Source organism: Cyprinus carpio, chromosome B6, assembly GCF_018340385.1.
Source record: "Cyprinus carpio isolate SPL01 chromosome B6, ASM1834038v1, whole genome shotgun sequence".
Lineage (NCBI taxonomy): Eukaryota > Metazoa > Chordata > Actinopteri > Cypriniformes > Cyprinidae > Cyprinus > Cyprinus carpio.
In genome coordinates, this window is record NC_056602.1 from 7,767,385 (window position 1) to 7,790,068 (window position 22,684).

Here is a 22,684-nt window from a genome sequence, read left to right on the forward strand (position 1 = left end):
AGAGAGAGAAATTGGACTCTCAGTTGGAGTCCAGTAGAGCGCATGCGCAGTAGGAGATGAAGCTTCTCCGCTTTCTTTTCGGCAGCTGGCGTGAGGTTCTGGAATTCCAACATGGCAGTAGATGTGGTCAGTATTTCTATGGTGGTCAGTCTCTCCAGCCCTGACTTGGAAGCATTCCAGAACATCACCGACTCGGAGTAGCCCTCATCCCCCGTTCTCAGCAGCACAGCTGTACGCTGTCGCCGTTCTCCGGCGCCAAACAGGTAAATCTTTCACTTTGTTTGTGTCCACCAGCTGTCCGTTTTTACCGGAGAGAGAGGGGCCATGCCACAGCACGGACAGTGCGCTTGGACACTCGGACACAGGCCCAAACAAAACATAGTGCGCAATTTTTGTTCGGCGGGGCTCTAAATAGCGTGAAATTATGATAGTTTGAGCACTAGGCAAGAAGTTTTATTAATGGAGCAGAGTTCTATAATAAGGCAGCATTGATCCGTGTGTGTGTGTGTGTGTGTGTTGTGTGTCCATGCGAATGACAGTGAGACATTCGCACTATTCAATATGATCTCGGACTTAATTTAGAAATCTCATTGTAGCTATTATATCAGTGATGTTTCCTTTGCAGGAATATTCAAATATAGCATTGCCAAAACAATCCAGAGTGAAATAAATACAAAATATGATTTAAAATACATTTTAATCAGATTGAATATACTTATTATCTAAATAGTCTACTTATCTGCAATAATTAACTAAACCGAAAAATCGCCTACAATATAAAATACTAATTAATAGGCTACGTTTATATCCAGAATCTAGTTAAAAAAAAAAACCCACCTAAATATAAATAAATATTCTGTATTTACTTGACTTTTTGAGCGCACTTTTTAATATAGGCCTATGGAAAATAATATTTGCATAAAATGTTAGGCTAATAGCTATAAAAAAAATGAAAAAATGAAAAGAAAAAAAATTAATAATACAAAAATGTCATAGGCCTACACGTTTAATGATAAACATTTTGCTGCTGCATTATATTCATCTCTCCTTCTTTCTTTCTCCACAGTTTGGGGTTCCTGTCCGCTCAAAACACTATTTATTTGCACGTGGTGCGTGTCCTTCATCTTAACCTCCTGGAAAGTCTTTCTCTACGCTTTTTGGAAATCACTGAACCTTTCACTCCTTTCTGTCTCTCTCAATCACCTTGCTGATGTCAAGCAATATGATCAGCGGTGTATATGGTAGGTCATATCTCTGTTTTGTTTGTAAATGCAGTGATAGGCTATATTTTCTGTATGAATCATTGGAATGTTTTATTACTGTCAAGTCCCAGTCATACGCATGCATGTATTAGTTATTTTAATTATTGCCTGGCAGAAATGAAAAGAAAGTACAGGCCCATGAAAAGAGGGTAATGGGATCGTGACGTGACCCGGGATGGATTCGAATCGGAGACACAACGAAAACAACAGCTCTCTTAAATAAAAGTGTTAGAACATTCCAAATCTTACCTCTTCTCCTCACTTTTTATAGTCTATATTTTCCTACTTATAGGTTTTTCCCCCCAATCTGTTTCTCATTTGGATATTTCATTCATACTGGTCGTGATTGATTTTCAGTGATATGATAGCGTTTTCCTGGCTCGCGTCAGGGGAAGGAGAGTTGAGATTGGAGGTTACAGACCGCAATATGTAGCGCTGTATCTTCAGTCGGGCGCGCGGGCAGAGCGGCTGCTGCACGAGCGCGTAATAAATGCTCGCGATGTGATGGGATTCTGGCGGGAAATCAGCCGTGAGCGCACAGTGGCGCGGGTAGTTAGACGTGCATAATTTGGACTCAGATGTATTGCAAAATGACAACACTTCATTTTCAAATATTCCAGTGTTCCCCTTGTCACTCTTTGTCTGTCTGTCTGCCTGCCTGCCTCTCAGTCAGGGCTGTCGACTTGTCTGTATGAGGGGTTGTTTATCTGTCTGAATGTGGTGTCACTGAGCAAGTCACACAATAAATCACAAGTTTGATGGGCATTCATGAATTAGAAATGGACAGTTAAACTACCATGTGCATGTGTTTCTTACTATAGTCTACTTTCACATGGCCAAATGGGTAACATCAATCAATAAGAGACATTGTCTTTTATTGTTCTGCTTGTGTGTAGCCTACAGGTTAAGCTGTTTTTTTTATGTCCTACAAATGTAGTGATACATGTTGAAAACAATTGTGAGGATATTTGAAGTGGTCTTCAATATTTGAAATGCTTATAAATGCCACTTGTCAATGGCTAACAGCATTCTTCGATGTCAGTTATTCATTTATTTATTTGTATTTTTTTTAGACGAATCAAATTAAAATGACATATAGCAATATTCTGTGATGCAAACTACTCATTTTCAGTCAGAATTTATCATATAGTTCAAATTAGTGCTGTCAAACGATTAATCACATCCAAAATAAAAGTTTTATATATATATATATAGACAGTACACAAACAAAAACTTTTATTTTGGATGTGATTAATCACGATTAATCGTTTGACAGCCCTAGTTCAAATGCATTACTTAACAATAAATTCTGGTTCTTGTATGTTCTTTCTTTTCATTTATTCCCTTAAATAATTTTAAAATCCTTTATTTGCTTTAAAATTGTTCAAGACACCTTTACGGCCGTGGTGTATAAATATCAATCTTTATGAAATATGTTCACTGTAGTTGCAGAAGTGTGTGTTTGTATGACAGAGGCCTTAATTATTGTTAAGCAGAGGCTTTTTTGAGACTTATTCATTTAAAGGTAGAAGACTAGGGTCATACCTTGAATTCTGCATTTTAAAAAATGTAAATGTTTGTGTTCTGTGAGGAATTGAGCGTGACTGTCAATATGAAGTCCATTGCTGACAGTACTTACTGCTTTTTTGTGCTGTTGTTTTCCCTACACTTCCTGTAGGATGATGTAATTAAGGAACTGGCTTTTGTTTGCTAAACGGATATTGCAAAAGACCAACAGGATGGAAAGTGATACTGAGGACATTTAATAATCTATAAACTAATATTCTACAGAAAATATGTTTTGTTTTCAGTTAGAAAAACAAATGAAGAAACATCTTGAATATTAGTGAAATCCTTTATAGTTAATTGATTAATTGTGATATTGTAATAAAAGAAAACTAATTAATATAATTTCAGTTTTTAGATAATTATCCAGTATAATTAAGCCTATTGCGGTCAATCAATTTAAAAAGTATTTGTATAAAAATGTAATTTATGCCATAACATTATTACATTACAAGTGAGTATGCATTACAAAAATAGGCTTTAGAAGTCAATATATTGTATAATTTAAATCTGAATCACTGGCTTGTGTGAACAGCTTGTTCTGTCAGCAAATGTTGTTTGTCGAAGTGTGTTGCCTGAAAATTCTGAGCTTACACACTTGCACACTTGTAAAAACATTTTAATTTTCAGTTTCTCAGACAGCAGGTAAATAACCTTTTTTCTTTTTGCAAAAAAACTTATATATAAAATGAACACATAGTATCTCATTAATTACCTCCCTTTCTCATCTTCCTCTCCTGTCTATCGGCCCCTCCTTCTTTTTGACAGTCAGATTATGGTAAAAGTTTAGTGTTGACAGTGTTCGTGATGAAATTATCTTTCTATCCTTTACATCTAACACCACTTTCTTTCTTCATTCACTTCTCCATCCCTCCAGCTCAGTCCCTCCTTTCACACATCTAAAGATATTTAGCAACAAGAGGAAAGTGTCTTTGAGTGACTAATGAAGACTTTCTCACATACTTTCTCATTTCTCTCATATCTGTCCCTATTACACAGAAAACTAGTGCATCCATCCAGTCTGAGTGTGTGTGTGTGTGTGCATATGAGAGATGATTGAGCTGTTTAATATGCTAAAGCCCTATTAAAGGCCGATGTCAGCAGCAGACGGCATGCGGCCGCCCAGCCTGCCCCGGCCCAGTGCTCTGCATTGTGTCTCTAAATGAACACAGTACTGTGTTAATTAGCAGAGGAAAATGGCGTGTGGAATTGAATTGGTCATTGACATGCGAGGCGTTCGTCTCTCGTTTAGAGAGATATGAAAGTGATTTAAGCCCTTGCTATGTCTTTTATGGAGGTTTTAAATAATCTATCTGCAGAAAAGAGAAGAAGAGAAGAGGGAGGACGTGAAAGAAAAGAGTTGCCTTGTCTGTCTTAGATTGAATTGATTTTTTCTTTTTCTTTTTGCCGTGAATGTCTCTCTGAAATGTTGGATTCAGACTGATTCATTTGAATCAAAATTAAAGTGTCAGGTTTCTATGCCACTAAAGAGAATTGCAAAATAATGACTGTTTTGAAACAGGTTTCCAGAACACTTTCAACACATAGTCCTTACATACCAAATTCGTGTGACCGGAATTCAGTTTACTACAAAAGCATCTTAATATCTATTTGGTAATTGGTTAAAATTTTATATAATATTGTGATCCAATTGAACACCAACTGACACCATTGAATACAAATTTCCAAACAGTTTCAGAGGAAGATCAAGTTTTAAAATGACAACAAAAGAAGACAACAAAATTCACTGTAATTTTCTTTTTCGGAAACTCATCTCCGAGTATATATGCAAGCGATCATAGAGATGTGAATATATTTGTACCAGCTTTGCAATTCGGCATTTAAGTGTATTCATGTTTATTCTTGTGTTTGAGTTTGAAATATTTTAAAATATTGTCGCACCTATTCATTCTTTGTTTTCGCTTAAAGTCCATTGGAGTCTTAAGAATTTTGACTTTCTTTGAAAATTGCACACACTTGCACACAGGAGTTTATCAAACTGGAGCTGTATGTTATGGCTGGTTTCACCTTAAAGTTTTAATTTAATGGTCTCTTACCCTTTCTGCGTCATTTTACAGCGATTTTACAAAACAAAGGTTTCAATCTCTGAGCTTAAACTTTCATAGACCTTCCGCTGCTGAGGCTATGTTCTGTCATACTTCTCTGCACCTCCCTCTCTGTCTTTCTCCCTCTTTCTCTCTATTGCAGCACTCAGCAGGCCAAGGCTGAAAGTCAGGCGTTTTGAAGAGAGGACATTGAGAGTGAATGGCTCATTCACATTAAAGAAGAATTAGAGGGCTTCCACCCTGCCACTCTTACAATGGTCAAACAGCCTGGCACAACAGGAGAACTGTTCACACCAGCTAACACACACACACACACACACACACACACACACTGAAAAACATGCCCTTTGTGTCAAGTAAAAGAGAGTGTGGTTTTGTATCAAATGTATTTACTGTTTTATTTTTAGATGGATAATATGGTCTATACAGTACTGTGGCTCGTGTCATGCAGTATTTGGCTGATGTCTTGAGGAGTAAACAGCATTAATAGAAGAATGTTATACTGTGTAGGGATTACTCACTCGAAAATTACAATTTTGTCATCATTTACTCATTCTCACATTGTTCCAAACCCATATGACTCTCTTTCTTCTTTGGAATACATAAGAAGAAGCTAAGCAGAATGTTCATGCTGCTCTTGTCCATTCAATGAAAGGGAATAGTGACCATGGGCTTTTAAACTTCAAAAATTAGCACTATAAAGAATGATAATTACTCCATATGGCTATATTCTACGTCTTATGAAGCCAGGCAATGACTTTGTGGGTTGAAATGACAAACGTAATATTTTTTATTATTCATTATTGACTGACGCAACTCAAAGCTCATTCATGTTTGAATATACTGTATTAATATAATGTCAGTTCAATATATCAGTAATGCCCAAATTTTGTTATTGTGTGTCTCTGATTACACCTAAATAATATATGCTTATTTAAATGATTCAAATTTGAAAGCTATAACAGAGAGAAAGATTTTCCTACAGTTATAACACTTATGTTGCTTTTTTTTGGCATTTTTAGAGTCCCTGGTCACCATTCATTTTCACTGTATGGAAAAGTTCACTGTAATCATCCTGCCCGACATCTCCTTTTGTGTTTGATGGAACAAAGAAAATCATATAGGTCTGGAACAACATAAGGTTCATTTTTAAGTGAAATATACCTTTAATATAATCATTATATATATTAATACAATTCGGTAAATTAATGTCTTTTTCCCCTAAAGACTTGGGTATTTTTGTGGCTCGTTTTGTGTTTGAAATCAGGAACCCATAGGAATTTGTACGTCAGCAGGTACTTACTGAAGTCAATGGTCTGGATTAGATTGTGTGTATGAGTGGGTACGTATTTTGTCTAGATCCTGTTTGAAGGGCTTTATCCGTTTTACTATTTTGCTGTTGGCGACAGTAATGGCTGTTTAATTACTCAATAAAAGCATTTTATGGATGCAGTGTGTGTGTGAGCCTGTGTGATGTATTGATTTTGCTGCCGGAGTAACCTGAGATTTCACTTAGGAGAAGTGAGTCTATCTGTCTGTCGATGTGCTTCTGGTTTTAAATAGTAGTCTATATGCATTTACGCACAGTTGTTTAAAGAGACGCTTATGCTCAACTAACAAATTTTCAGTCAGTGAAGTGAAGATCCCTTCCTCTAAAACCAGCTAATGAAATGTCTGCCTTTAAAGTATGGAACATTGCTTTAAAAATTGCTCTGTGTTTGTGTGTGTGTGTGTGTGTGTGTGTGTGTGATGGTCCTTCTTCAGAGGATTTGTAGCCAGGGGGTATACTGGAACAACAGAAAGTCATTCTCTAAAGCACCAGCACACACTCTTTTACACACACAAAAGTACACACACACTAGATCAGCAGCTTTGCGGCTAATGGGATTGTCCAGGTAGTTCTGTAGAATACCACAAAAAGACAGCATTTGAGAGAACATTCCAGCAAACTGCAGCTAATATTGGACTTTACAACACATCCATTTTGGCTTTACACTCTGGTGAGGATGTAATGTAGGAAAACACAGCCAGAGAATCTATTTCTTTTTTCAGATTTAAATAAATAGCCCACTCCATGATGCATAGTACTTTGTATTGTAAAAGAGTTAAAGTTAGTGTGTAATTTTTTTGAAGAACCCTTCATGAACTGTTTTGGGAATTTCTGCTCTCATCTCAAGAGGTTTGACTGATGTTGTTTCTAACTGAGGCTTTATTTTAGATGACATGTTCACCCTCCAAGGTTGTTTTATAGTCAGTCTCAGTTTCTTGCAATTGTTAATTCTCAATGTTAGGCATTTTAACAAACCCACTTTGGCGCGTAAACCGTTTCTGCTAGAGACATGAATGATACGCCAAATCATGTGGCTTGTTGAGGACAAGTGTGTCCTCACTTTTATAAGCAACTGGACACCCTATAGCTTATACAGCATTTTATGGCAAGAGCGATGCCAGTGTCACGGATTCAATTACAAGGCAATGCATACACTAATAAAATGTATTTCTAATGTAATGTGGCTAAAACCAAATGCATAAATGTAAATATTAAAAAAATCCATAGACTTACACTGAAAAAATATCTGTAAAACATTTTCTGATCTGTTTTTCACATACATCTTATTCACCGATCTAATTTTCTGAATTTACTATTTTTTTTATAGGCAAGCATTTAAAAATTAACGCTGAATTAATAACTACTATTATGTCTCACTAGCCTCAACCTTTAAAAGAGAAAAAAAAAAAGCAATTAGGTTGTTAAAAGACATCTTTAGCTCTTTCATATGTGTTCTTGATATTGCTTTTAATCATTTGTCATTTTATTGTGCTTTTCTTCTTTTATCCTACCATTTCTCAGCCACCTGTCCTGCTAATAGCCATTAGTATGATTTGTACCCAGTATTGTAAGTCGCTTTTGTGTGTGCTAAACTATACAACTTTAGTTTTTAACAGTTAAAGCTATTGCGTGTGTGATGAGTGACTTTCAAAGTCCTAATTTATGTCAGTTAAAGTCTTTCCAGGGAAACGGTGCCAGTTGCTCCACCTCTTGTGTGTGTGTGTGTGTGTGTGTGTGTTTGCAGTAAGTCCAGTCTTTTCCCATGAGAGAACACTGAATGACCTCAAGTTGCATGTATCGATCAGGAGGATTTGCTGCTTGATAGAATTGAATGTAATTGGGCAGTTTTTAATTGAGATGGATAGAACATGTAAATTTTGCTCCATCAGCCCAAAATCAATATCCATCTGCTGTAATATGGAGTATATGTCTCTTTCTTTATTTCATTTCGACAAAACATTGGATTGTTTTCGATGCCCAAAGTTTTGCTTATCCACAGTACTTGCAAAGTCAGAAAAAATTCAATGTTTCTTCATCTTAGAAGTATTTTATGTGTTATATTTTATGGCTTAAGGACATTATCTCTCTGTTCTTTTTTTTTCCTTCTCCCCCATCTCTCTCCCTCTGTACAGCCATATGCCAAAGTTCGATGCAGAAGAAAAGCTCTTTGTTTCACAAACTAAAATTTTGGTGCAGGACTCTATGTGTGAAGCTGAAATGACAGAGATACAGTATTTTTAGGGGTAACATCTGTTGTCGGGTTCAGTTGCTAATGCCGAGAGCTACATTATTGATCAGTCATTATTACAGTATGCTGAAATATTATGTTCCCGCATGGTGTGCGTGAGTCAATGAAACTGAGAAAGAGACAGAGAGAGTGTAATATGAGGTTCCTTGATTACATTAAAGAGCTTTTATTTTATTCACTTGAGAAGAAGCCTTCTGCTGTATCTCAGTATCAGACCTTAATGATATCATCAGCACTATTCTTGATGTGTGTGTGTGTTGTGTGTGTGTGTGGGGGTTGTTGTACACAGCTGAATTTAAACTTCACTGTCAATCTAAAGACTGTAAAACAGCTCAGAGAGCTGCTAGTGTATGCCTAAAAAAGAACGTGAAAGCCATTTTCAGTTGTCTTTCATTTGAATATTTTATATTATTATTCATTTTTGTGAAAGATTTTTGTGCTTATGTTTTTTTGACAAGATGATTATGCAGAATTGGTCATTATCTGGAACTGTGGTAATTTTCTAATAATGTTAATTAACCTAAATTGCTCACATTTTCTCTCAGTGGTGTTTTTGTAGCATAATTTATATTGCGATGGAAATAAGGTGGAATAATAAGTATAATTAGTGTTTTTTTTTTTTTTTTACAGAAATATCATATAGCATGTTTGCATATTGAGTAGCAAATGCATGTGGGCAGCACATTCAAAAGCTTTTCATTTATGATGTTATTTATATTTCCGATTTTTATGAATTTCCATGAGTTTGAATTGACACCTTTTTTTCACTGGCAGGCGTGACCATGCAGTGGAGCCCTGAGCAGTCCCAGTGGGCGGAGCAACACTATGACATCACCTCCACCACTCGTTCACCAGGGCATAAGATCGAAGCACTTAGGGATCCAAGGCTAACAGGTTCGACCTCAGCTGCAGCATATCAACATTCGTGGGCAAACGATGACATTTCAGCTCTGACCGCTTCTAACCTGCTCAAGAGGTATGCAGAGAGATATTCTGCCATTCTGGATCTACCCTGTGAGAGTGGACTTATGGGATATCCAGACACAGCCATTTCCGTTAGCGTTAGGGGACCTGGTGTTGTGAATAATGGGCCGCCCCTTCTTAATGGCCGGAAGGTGGAGGCAGAGCCTTGGCTGGAGAGTGTCTACCCTCCGTTAGGTTGCGTCCCTGAGCTTCTTCCCAAAGCACCACTCAGTGTGACGGATATGTCTGTCAGTGCGTGTAACTCACCGGTTATAGGCAGCGGGAGTCTTCCGGAGCCTTGTTTCTCCAGCATCAGTTGTAACGGTCAGACTGGGAATCAGGAGTACAGCAGCACTCCCTACAGCACTCCCTTCCTGCAGCCTGTAGGCACTTACGGTGGCTCTCTTTTCCACCCTACCCCTTCCCATGCCAGTCTGGTATCAACCTACAATGCTAACACCTCACCAAACCTAGCTGCATACAGTTACCCTAACACACGTTACCCCTCACAGGCCATTCTTCCTGCTGGCTACAGTCCTCCCCCTCCACCTTCAACGTACCTACCTGCAGGTATAACTCCTCCTAACCCTCTTCCAGCTGTGGCATACTCATACCCAGCCACCAGTGTCTCTGAAAGTGATGCCCCAAGTGCTAGCAGCCTTTCAAAATCATATTACCCATCAACTCAAAGCGAGATTGGAGTGTTTGAGGAGTTTGATTTTGGCGGCAACTCTAATTCAGACTCTAGGTCTGAAGGCAGCCCCCTATACAGACCTTCAGGAGACGAAGCGGTGGACAAGCAAAATGGGTTCAACCGATCGGCTGATGTAACATCTTCATCCTTCAAGCCAGCTAATCATGGAGACTCTTTAAGAAGCTTGGAGACTCTCACGGTAGCTATGAGCGGACGGAACAATGGTACATCCGGACAACACTTCCCATCTACCTCATCATCTGTTGTCACTTCTCATCAACATCTCTGCCTTGACACAAACACACCTTGAGCGGTTGTGCTCACACTCAACCAGAAGTGCTTGAGCTGATGAAGTGTGAGTGCTCCCCCTAGTGGATTGGAGGTAGAGGGACTGGCTCAAAGCCATAGTGTTAGGGTTCGATGCAAGGGCCTCAAAATACAGGTGCAGCAGGGTAATTCTGCCCAGGAGGTCTCTACATTGGACAGGAGGAGATTAGTTTCTCCATTCTGGAAAGAGGACAATGATGTTTATGCACCTCCAAGCTGAGCTTAACAGGTCATTGTGAGACACTGACCTCCTCACTCTGATAGGAATGGACAGACCAATATATCCTCCATGACGGACACATATATCTGAGAGGGATGGAAAGAGTTTGCGCCTTCATTCCGATAGATAGGAGAGTACATCAAGCGAATTTATATGTCTAATGGATGTGTTGTGGCTGCATTGGGGACAAGGAGTAACGGTAACAGATGTGGTGATTGGACACTAGCTTCGGTTGACCATATTGCCATGGTGTACATTCTGAGTGTGTGTGTGTTTGTGGCCTTGTAATGGTTATTTATGTGGTGAGCTTTAATAGTAAATCCTGTTGCCCTTTTTCCACAAGAGAACTGACAAATCCTGATTGTTTAAAGAATCCATGTGTGAGTTTGAGTGTGAGAGATAGATAAAACCTCAGGAAAGTGTCTGTCAGATAAATGGCATATGCCTGTGTGTCTAACAGAGAAGAAGAGGGCGTTTTCACATACCGTTCTTAGGAAAAACCCAATTCAGTTGACTTGAAACCAGGTGGTCCAAAGCAAAATGTTTTTTGTCTGTTGATAAGTTTGTATGCACTTTTGCTGCATTTTAAGAGAGGATACAAGATCATTCTATGAAAAATTATGCAAAAAGTCTTTGCAGTTCTTTAGGTTCTTAAAACTGCTGCGTGTAGTTTTTTTTTCCAGTGAGAAATTACATTCTCCTTTTAATATGCAGAGATAAGAGTCAGTTATTTATATGTTTACTTACCAAAAAATGTAAACACTGCGGTTCCGTGGCACTTTGTTTGAGTGTCCCAACTGATCAACACTGGCTTAACGATTGGTGTGTATTTGGCGGCGGAACTTTCATTTGTCCGACCAATGTCAAGTGGAGGGGAATGTTTGAATTAAAAATCATTATTTTTATAATTCCAAACAAAATTCCAAACTGCAGCTTTAAAACGTGCTGTTTGATTCAAAATGTGTAGTAGATAACAGTAATTATCAGTCACAGTGCTGTTCTGTGTTTTCCTCCAATTTCTGTTGTTGTCTCAAAAAATGTTGTAGACTATCTTGAAAAATAAGCATACTGAGTGAAACATTACTGCAGACATAAAAACAAATGGAATTCAGACTATTCCGGCCACTTCCTTAGACCGTCTTGGCCTGCATGGCCACCAAAAATAAAACATAGCCTTAAGGGCCAAGTGTGAAAATGCTCAGCGAGAAGGAGAGCACATGACTTTGCATGTTTGTCTTCACTTAAAGTTTTGTGCATTTTTAAAAATAGTGTTGAGTTTACTTTATCCCAAGCACTGGAAAAAGGTTTGGCTGACCTCACTACAAATCTTTCTGTTTACTTCCTTTTCCTTCTTTGTGAACCCCACCAAAGGGAATTAAGATATTATATTTATTTATGAAAGTCAATCACCAAAGCAGCTGAGTGGGAGCCAAATGACAAGGAAATGTTCAGCCAAAATCACTCCCTCTGTGTGAATACTTTTTTTGTCAGTTTTATTTCTGTTCAGTTTCATTGCAGGAGGGTGAATTGGCTTTGTGGAAGGACAAATGGAAGGAATTCATTGAAAAGGCTGCTTAAAGATCCATCAGGTCAAAATTGAATTGTGAATTGAACCAAATCGGCTGAACTGAACGAACAAACCTCAATCATGATGATGAATCGCACTCAGCAATGGAGCGCATCATTGTTTCGGTGATATTACTGTGTTATCACATGCTCAGTCTGTTCATAACTTTCCTGTTGACAGCAAACTTTAAAACTAAAATGTGAGAGTTATTTAAGTTATTGTATAGTTTTCAAATGATTAGGACATACAGTTAACAATTTTCCTTACACAACTACACACATTTATCATTGTCTAGATAAAAGCACAGGCAGTCTTTAACCGTTTTTTTTTTTCAGCTGTTTGCCAAAAGTGCCGTTTATATTTCTTTATTTTTAAAGAGAAATGTTTTCTTCCACATCACGTGTTTTTTTTTTTTTTTTCGTTTTCGTGTTTTATTCTCTCTGCAGCTTTTCTGTTTTTGTTTTGATCATTTTGAAATTTAGGAGAATTATTAAATTATCAATATCACATCAGTTCTTGATCTGTCGTTTTATTAAAAGGTCTGTAGCATTCTATGCAAAACTCTGTTCCTAAACCTAGTGAGCACACACTTGACACGGCGGCTATTCTGAGCTATGTATTTTTTTGTGGTTATGAAGTTGTGGAAGTTGTTAGCTTAGCAGCATGCTAACATCACTATCTGTGTTAGTTGAGTCTCTTTACATTCCGACTCTGAGTGTTTCTGATGAGTCATTTGAGGTTCCATAATTATTAGGATGTTGCCTATGTAGGCAGCCAGGCTTCTCACTAGGATTTGGAACAGAGATATTTGTCCACAACTTTCCAACAAAAGATTTGACTGTAATTAAAAAAAATGTTGTAAGAATCCTTAAGATAAACCCAAACCCCTCTTATTCTGTAATTTTTTTAACTATATGTCTACAGAATGTGATGTAAACAAACTGAAGTAATGGGTTCTCAAATTATCTTTGCATAGAGCAGAAATGAAAATATGAGACATAGAATGAGAGAATGTTGAAAACTGTACATCATAAGCATATCATAAAGTTTATTACCACTTTTACATCCATAAACAAAAAACCTTGGCCAGAAACCTCTGAAATCCTGTAGTGTTTGCAGTAATGGTGCACTAAACTCTCTAAAGGTGATTTGCTGTATACACCAAGACTTTGGACAGCGGTGTTTCTGAGTGTGGTATTTCTGAGTGCTGGGATTGGTGTTAAAGGTGCATTACAACCACACATGATGTTTCACTGTGTTAATACCACAGTTACGTAGTGGTTAGTGACTCCTTTCTGCATTTAAAAATACTGCATTTTACAGCATATGTTCTCAATATATAAAATACAGTTACATTTAGAACTGAGTTGTGAGTTATTGCAGTCAAAAAGAGAGAGCTTGTGTTGCCATATTTTCAATCGACTCTATTGTGTTTGTTTTCATGACTTTTGGAGTATTGTAAACAATTTGCTAATTAAATATGTTTATCTTAAGGCCTTGTTTACTGTGTTCAATGGATGTGAAACACTACATGTGAGTTTTATTTTTTGGACAAACCCAGAAATCAGCTAAATTTGATAAAACCACTTTTTAGGGTGTAAAAACCATTCAAGTAAACATTTATGCTATAAATGCACAAATATAAGTGTGAATCAAATTATTTTAGTAGTAATGTTTGGGTTATGGTTAGTCTGTACTAATTAGCTTCAAAAATGAGCATGTAGTCTATCACATTTCTTCACTGAGATGACAAAACTTTTCTGTGTGTGTGTGTGTGTGTGTGTGTGTGTGTGTGTGTGTGTGTGTGTGTGTGTGTGTGTGTGTGTGTGTGTGTGTGTGTGTGTGTGTGTGTGTGTGTGAAGGATCGTTGTGTTATTTAACTCCCTATTAAAGCATCTCACAGAGCTTAAATTTTTTGGTACTTCATTTTTTTATTTATTTTTTTTATGATGTGTTCATCCAATTTTTTTCATCACTTATGATGTGCAATAATGTAGTTTATAGATGGATATAATTGTGATAAAATTGGAGACACTAGGTGTGAGTGTGAATGTGTGTTAACCCTTTTATGGACCGGCCATCCGTTGAGGGTGTTTCTCTGCATAAAGCCAGAGATTCTGGAATTTGCTCCAGCATCACATATAAGTGGTTAGGAAAATGGATGGATAACTAATTGTAATATTATATACACAGTCGATATGTTTATGTGGGCTGTAAGTGTTATTCAAGTAAATGAGATCATTTTGTTCTTTTGTATTTTTCAGGTGTTTGTTGGTGTTAAACCAGTGTGTGTAGGAAGATATCTTACAGTGAGCTTTTTCTTCTCAAGGTTTTTTGTGCTTTTTTCCTGTTACATTCTCACACAGTGACTTATGTTTTAATGGCTTTGTTTTCTTTATTTCAAGTTAAATGTAATTTTCAACAATTAAAATATGCAGGGCATAATTCCGTTTAAGGACCCTTAAATGGACAATCTATGCAAATTAGGGGAAATTGTGCATAGGCAGAAGAGAGAAAGAAAAACATGAATAAATTATGCAAATAACAAAAAGACTTGACCATTTGAAAGCCTAAATTTCCAGTAATAAGCGCAGTGTTTCATTTTTTATTTTACCATGATGTTATGAAATGACAGTGCTCCAGTGTGTGTGTGTGTGTGTGTGTGTGTGTGATGGATTTGGCATGAGGTGAATGAACACAAACTGCACTAAATGCCAGTGTGCATGTCTGTGTGTGTGCTGAGGCTTTCTGGATGAAGGTACATTTGCGGGGTAATTATGCATAGTATTGGAATGAAGTTCAAATTATGTGTCCATTTGTGTGTGTCTGTTTGTATTTTCTCTTACTTTAACAGCTAGGCAACATGTTTAACCTTTCTATTTAATTAGATTTATTAATTTAAATCATTCTTTCTTTTTTTGTACACATTAATTTGAATAATTTTTGTTGTTTAGTTGAGTTTTTTTGTATGTGTGTGTGTATCTAATTAACCACATTTTAAGAATGAATTTGTACCCTGAAATGAGCTTAATCTGACAAAATCTCTCAAATCTAGTTTTGGGGACATCCTTATTTGTAAAAAAAAAAAAAAACTTTTTTAAAAATTGCATAAAGTTTTCTGTTAGTGTTATGTTAGAGTATTTATAACTAGCTGATTAGAAAAACAATAGAGATGTAATAGAGAGAGATTTAGATACAGTAGAGATCCAGATTTAGATATCTAAGTAAATGCGTGTGTGCGTGTGTGTGTGTGTGTGTGTGTGTGTGTGTGTGTGTGTGTGTGTGTGTGTGTGTGTGTGTGTGTGTGTGCATGTGTGTGCGCACACAAAAGCTACCTTCAACTTACTTCGTAGTGAACAAATCAGGTTTCATTCCTTCAGTCTTCACACTGGGTGACCCCAACAAATGCACTATAACACAAAACAATCATCCACCCATTATCCAACTATATTTCTGAAAAATTCCCATAATTAGATTAAAAATATTTATGTGCTGGCCCTCTGTGCTTCTTTTTAAATGGTGTTTGCTAAGGCAACAGTCACTTATACTATAAATAGCAGTCTTAATGATGTACAATATTTTAATCTTTTTCTAGAAGAACACTTCAAGAAAGAGCATAATTATCATACACTGTTTTGGCTTTCGAGTGAAACTCAAAACACCCTCGACCACATAGCGCTGCATTAAACCACTCAAAACACCTTACCAATCACCCTTAATTTTCTCTAGAAAATGTCAAATCTAGTTTATTTTTCGCAGTTTTCTAAAAGCTTGAAAAAAAAAACAGAAAAAAGGCCTGTCCATCCACGATTTACACACAGAGCTCAAAGCAAAAAAAGACAGACCTACGGCTCATCATTCGGTCCAATCAGCTGCCCTGGCATTTGATCCTCTTTTTAATGTGCCTGAGTTGCGGGAACATTTCGTTCTAGATGAGGGCTGATAACAGTGATGATGTCTTCTAATCTCAGACAATTATCTACATGTTATTGTGGTTAAGCTAAAATGAAGATGTATTCATCCTCACGATTCTCTATTTTAATAGACACCTTAATTACCCCCAACACAAGTCATTAAAATGTAAGGTAGAGTACTCATTTGAATAATCATAGTGCTGCCTTGGCAGGCACTGAGACCCCTTGTTCACAACTGAGAGTTCAACACTGAACCGTTTAAAATATACCATTTAGATTTTGATTTGAGCTTTATTTTTATTTCATACAGATGTCTTTCAGAGATAGATAGGTGTGCTTTATCCTGTCTTTATCTCCAGTTTTGAGCTATTTTTCTCTGTCTCTGCTTTCATGGTCGCTACTTTTGATGGCACACTGTTTACACCATTGATCTGATACAATGACAGGCGTGAATTTTACCCGTGAAATATAAGTTTATCTTTCAAGATAAGCCTGCTAGCCCTTTTAGGGCCCTTTTAGCCCACATTCCCATTGTCTGATGTTGAAATACGTCCTTCCAGTGTTAGTTTGCAGTGAAAGCCCATTTCAGATATAATCCATAATTTACTATAATAATAGACCTTGATATTTGAAAACAGATATAAGTGTCTTAAAGACCCTGCATTAAGAGGAAATGGCAAATGTCTAATCTAATCATCAATCCACATCTACAGAAAGAAACACTGCCATCTTCACATATTTAACTTACATATATTGAAGGTGGATGAAATTGCTATTAAAGAAAAATATTAGCCAAATATTAAAACTATCCTGTCATCATCCACAAATCCTTACACTGCTGTGAATGGATCAGTTGACCTCAAGAACCAGATCAGTGAACCATTTTCATCTTTATGGGTTGGGAAAGCAAAGCATGGGTAAACGTCTACAGAGGTAATTGGGAGACCATATCAAATCTAATTTTCCCTTTTGCTCCAACAGCAAAAGAAAAAAATCCGCTATTGCCTTTCCATGGCTCTCTATAAGGGAGAAATACAGAAAGATTGATTTCAGCAGTCAGAAGATAGAAAGATTTACAGTTATTACCTCAGCAGTATTAGAAACCCACCACTAGCTGTGTTAAAACTTTTTTTAACACAAAGAATAGTGTTATAAATGTTCATTCAGACCGGGTTTGTGAACCGGAACAACCGATTCATTCCAGTTTTCAACTCAAACGAATGAATCGTTCCCAAATCTTTTGCTGCATCTCTCGTGAAGGTGCATGAAACTGTCTTCAAGATATCTCGTTTTGTGTAGGCTACGCCACGGAAGAACGGATGTTATACGCATTTGGAACAACATGCTGGTGAGTAAATAATTTAAGTGAACCACAAAGCTAGTTCCATTTGTTTGAGAAAGAAACTGAGAAAGAACACCACCCAAATCACATGACGCCGATCATAAAAATATATTTTCGTGATTTGAACCAATGTTTTGAATGATTTATACACGTTATTGGACAATTTAAACACATATTTCCAATCGTATTTTGATGTTAAATTGTTGACGACAGTTTTTAGTTTGCAAATTAATTAAATTTATCATTTAGCTGCAGTGATCAAACTTAAAACCGGCGTCAGGATTCATGTAACTTATGTGACTGACGACTGTTGATTAAGTAACGTGACAGGACAGAAAGAAAACTATCAGGAATACTAATTAGCTAATTAATATTCATGTATTCATTTTCATAATATTCATTATTGTTCAGTCTTTTCTACATAGTGATGTCACTACTTGCCTCAGTTGTCCACATTCAGTCTGAGCTACACATCTTTTTTCCCAAAGAGCAGAATGGGTGTCCAACAAGGAATAAATGCCTTAGCTTTATAAGTTTAGGCCCCACTGTGTCTGTTACTTCCTGCACTTTAGCCTTTTTCCTCCATGGCATTGCATCTTATTGGCTGAGAATGAGGTAAAGAGTGAATTTTAACCCACTGAAATACAAATAGCTTTAATGTACCGGCCTCTTATTCTATAATGCCAGGCATGCGTCTATGGGTGTGATGCATCGTCTCTCTGGAGACACATTACACGGCTAATGGTCTGAGCGTGCTTCATTACTGTTTAAATCCAACATAGTGAGATCATTTCACAACACACACACACACACACACATAGACCCTTTTTATATCCTTGACACATTTGTTGTCTTTTTTCTCAATCATTAATTTTACCTCTATCTCTCTATTTTAATTCATTAATTTATTATTTTTGTGGAAACATACATTCAAATATCATAGATTTGTAAATAAATGGTTTGGATGCCTCTCTCTCTCTGTAAAGGCTCGCTGTCGCTACATATTTCTAAAGCCACCCTTCAGCAGACGAACCCTGCTACCTCCACCTTTTTTATCTCTCCCTCTCTCTTTTTCTTCCTCTCTGTAAATGCCATCTGAGAAGAGAACATTCTGACAGGCTGACCTTGAGTCAGCGCCCATAACTCAACAGGTACTTACAGTATGAAACAAATTGCTTTTATATGGGCCTGTAAAACAGATCCATGTATCTGTCTGTTCACTATGACTCATAAACACCAGTCAATCATATACCTATCTATTTGTGTGCTTTCTGTCTCTCAGAACAATTTTAGTTGGAAATCTGCCCGATGCATCTACAAAAGCAAACAGTAGCATTACAAAAAAATTACTTGACTTCGTTCTGGTATGGAGTGCCCACTTTTCATGAGCCAATCAATTCCTAACGGACAAAAATAAAGTCCTGTCCCACATTCTTTTTCATTGAATATTTCGGAGATGATCGCATTCAACTAGGGCTGCAAGGTGTATGTATGCAACTTGTGATACAGTTTTCTGCATCTTGGTTCACAGTAAAGTCTCTCTGAGACACTGAAACACTGTATCATTAGCTGCACAAGTGTAAATGTACTGTAATTAGTGCTACTGTTCACTTCACAGACTTGTGTATATATATATATTTATTTGCAAGCTTTAATGTTTAAAAATTTAACTAGGATGCAAAAAGTAGTATTATAATATTATAATTTTTTCACAAAAGTGGAGTGGAGTAAAAAGCGCAGTAAAATGGACCGTAAACTATTTGCGCTACAAACCAGTTTGTTTAAAATTGTGATAGTGAATTAAAATAACATGATATCAAATACCAATTTGCAATATCAAACAGCATAACAAAGCCTTGTTTTGGCCTCCAGGTGGGTGTTGGTTCCTATAAGAATGCAACGTCATATGCAAAACCATGAATTGTTACATTATGTTTATGATTTTTTATTTTTGGCTATTTATATCTTATCAAATTAAAAATAATAATAGTACTATTTATTATTATTATTATATTGTCATATTTAATGTGTATGGGGAATATGGCCAATGAAAACTCAAGGTTTTTTTTTTTTTAATCTGTGAACTTTATGGATATAACTTGTTTCTTGTAAAGAGTTTAGCCAAGTGTGAACACTCAATTTTCCCCCAATTCATTCAGGCCTAAAAGGATGGGTTATAAAAGTCTTAAATAATAAGTAATTTTTAGCTTTTTAAAATGATTTTTATGTTCCACTCCCCCAGTAATTCACCCAGTAATTCTAAAATGGTTCATTCTTTCCAAATTTATCTATGCAAGACAAGTAGTCTGTCGAAAATTATTATATTTTTTCATATTGCAATGTCATTTTTTTCTAATATTATGCAGAACACAGTTGTGCTTTAGGCAACTGAAGTTTGAACCCCAGCTCTTCTTTTTTCTTTTCCTCATTTCCCTCAATCTTCACTTCCTGTTTACTGTCTACTATAATAATAAAGCCAAAAACTAAGTTTTCACTAGAAAATATGCATGTATTTATCATGCATGTATCAGTGTATCATACTGACTCTAAAATGCCTGAGAGCAATATTAGGGGAGTACACCCTGGCAAAAAAAATAAATAAATAAATAAAAAAAACACCTTACAGACAATAATGTCACTAAAACACAGTTTTCCTTCTTGATTTCTGACTCTTTCCACGCCCTCAAAACGGATCTCACACATTCCTAGACATCAAGTTCTCCGCCAGAGTTTTAGGTAATATGTAAGTGCCCTTCTCTGAAATTACTGTGTCTGCTGTGATTACTTATAGTCTCAGACACTGATGCAGACGTACTGAAGATCTGTACATCCTGGTCTGTGCAGTGCGCATGAATGTATAATTAACTACACAGCCTCAAGTCTCCTTATTTCAGTCTCAGCATATTAAACACAGCATGTCTCGGCCGCATTTGGTATTCGAAGTATCTCCATACTTGAGTTGCGCAGACAAAGGAAAGGCTTTGTTTCTCCTTCATAATTGCATTGTGTGGACTCTTGCGCAGTGACCAGCGAACAGTCACGAGGCGAGACGGCACAGCCTCAACACGCGCGCTCTCCATGCTCTGTAAATTAGCATACCATCTGAATTCAGTGAGCACACGCAACTTTGGGGTCAATATGCATGTCAGCAGCGTGTGCGTGTGTGAGAAAGAGGGAGGGAGACAGAAAAAGGGCTCTCTCCAAGAAAGTCAAGTGGGGTTGACGGCTGAACAGTCTCTCTGCTTCTGTGTTCAGAATGGACGATTCTGTTTCCTACACTTTGGAAAGCCAATCTCAGACTAACCCTAGCGAATAATCACAAATCCTCTGTGCGTTTCAGTCTAGGACAGAAACGCCACACACACATACACAGATGTATCTTTGAATCTTTGAGAGGCAGCTAATCCAAACCACTTTAATAACTTGTGTCGATAAGGATGTCAATTTAATGCTTTTCCAAAAGACTGTTAATATCTTCACATGCTTAATGTCCTCAGCCAGCACCAAGTTTGACATCATTACACCCCCAGCTTTTGCAATCAGCTTTTCGCTAATAATTATGCATAGCAGTTTTGTTTAATTACATTATGAGTTTAATTCGCCTCCGTTTTAGCTCTTCAGCATTACACATCTATCAAAGCTTTCTAGCTCTCCGAACATGCGTTTGTGTGTGTGGTGGGTAATTATGAAATTGCATAGCTGAAAACTCACACAGGCATACACACTGATGGCCATCACAACTACCATTAATTACCTTTGCAATTAATTGCATCTTTTATTGTTATTATTGTTTAATCGGCTCTATAAAACAAAAGCCAATAAAGAAAAATCTATGATCCATTATAATCAGAGGTTGTGGGTGACCAAAGAGGGTGGAGAGAAAGAGGAGAGAAACTATGTAATTACCGCCCTTCAAACCACAACAGCACCATTCTAATCAAGCCTGTACAGAGCCCCAGCACACACACACACACACACACACACACACACACACACACACATACCTTCTCAGGTAGAGAAATCTAATTGAGGATGAGGGCTGAAAATTAAAATTAAAGCTTAACATTAGACACACATAACCTTGAGATACAATTTGAAGTGGCAAATTCTCGGAGAGAGAGAGAAATGTTACAACCTCGTATAAAGAACGCTAACAAAAAATGAGTGGGTTGGAATAATGAGTTTTTTTCTGTATTAAATCCCTTTTTTATGCCGCGAATCCATTTCTTCAAACCCCTCAGTCAGGAAGAGCTCTTTCCGTTAATCACTTCATTTTCCCGCTCAAATGGGTCGGCCCACTCGCAGACCTTGACTAAGTATGCAATGGTGGGATGGAAAGATGCAAATGTGGGGCAAAATTATGAAAATATGAGGTTTGGATAGAAGGTTACTGCGAGAAGTAATTACGGGTGTTCAGTGGAAGGAGCTCCAGCCCCTTTTCGCTTTCGCTGACAAGCCTCGCTGAGGCAAATACGAGAGTGTGGAGCTAATGACTCTTAATGTGGCGATGCTGGCCATAATTTCATAGTCCTCGCTCTTAATAAGCGTAGATGTAATGAATTGGTATTTAGAGGAGAAACTGTTTCCATATATCCGTTTAATGCCATTACTGAGCAAATTAACCTTGCAGGGGATTCATTAAGCTCTGTTCCAATTGGCTGATCATGCGGGTGGAACAGGAAACGTATTAAGGATGGACAACCTTTAAAACGCCGAGCCTCAAAGTTTTAGTGTCGGACAAAGTAGTTAATAACCACAGCTGTAAATGCATGTGTCATGAGCGAGCCCACCATTATGACTAAACAACACTTCAACCCTTCCCCCAGCCCACCTCTGGAGTGGAGCTGATTGACTCGTGATGTTTGAGAACCGCTTTGAGTTCAAGTAGGAGTTGAGTCTTTCCACCGAGAGGTCATAAACGAGAAGATGATTGACATATGTCTTTATGGCTCAGTCACTTTGACTGATGTTCTACAAACGGCAAGAACAGATGAGAAAAAGTTAAAAAAAGAAAACATGTCTTGCCATCAATCTTACTGTGAGAGCGAATCAGATTGATTCAGTATCTTGATATAGCATTTATTCACTTTTTTCTCTTTTTTATTCTCTCTGTACCTGCTTTGTCTCAGTACAGCTGTTTCTTTGTTTAACCATATTTAATTCTGAACACATACCAGACTTCTTT

General features: G+C 37.2%; 1 protein-coding gene across 2 annotated transcripts; it reads left to right on the forward strand.

Annotated features, from left to right (window-relative positions):
• Positions 1–23: 23 nt before the first annotated feature.
• LOC109089047 (fidgetin-like) lies at positions 24–13,736 on the forward strand. Of its 2 annotated transcripts, XM_019103172.2 has the most exons (3): positions 26–263; positions 1,067–1,241; positions 9,247–13,736. In XM_019103172.2, exons 2-3 carry the CDS (start codon positions 1,211–1,213, stop codon positions 10,437–10,439), a joined length of 1,224 nt encoding a protein of 407 aa, XP_018958717.1. In that variant the 5' UTR covers positions 26–263; positions 1,067–1,210; the 3' UTR covers positions 10,440–13,736. The 2 variants fall into 2 exon arrangements, with proteins under 2 accessions (XP_018958715.1, XP_018958717.1); XM_019103170.2 differs by lacking the exon at positions 1,067–1,241 and having other exon boundaries at positions 24–263.
• The last annotated feature ends 8,948 nt before the right edge of the window (positions 13,737–22,684 follow it).

Bases quoted from the DNA above. Each gene is read 5' to 3' on its own strand.
- LOC109089047 (XM_019103170.2), top strand. From the start codon at position 122: ATGTGGTCAGTATTTCTATGGTGGTCAGTCTCTCCAGCCCTGACTTGG. The intron at 264-9,246 runs GTAAATCTTTCA...TTTCACTGGCAG, and splicing joins CGTTCTCCGGCGCCAAACAG to GCGTGACCATGCAGTGGAGC.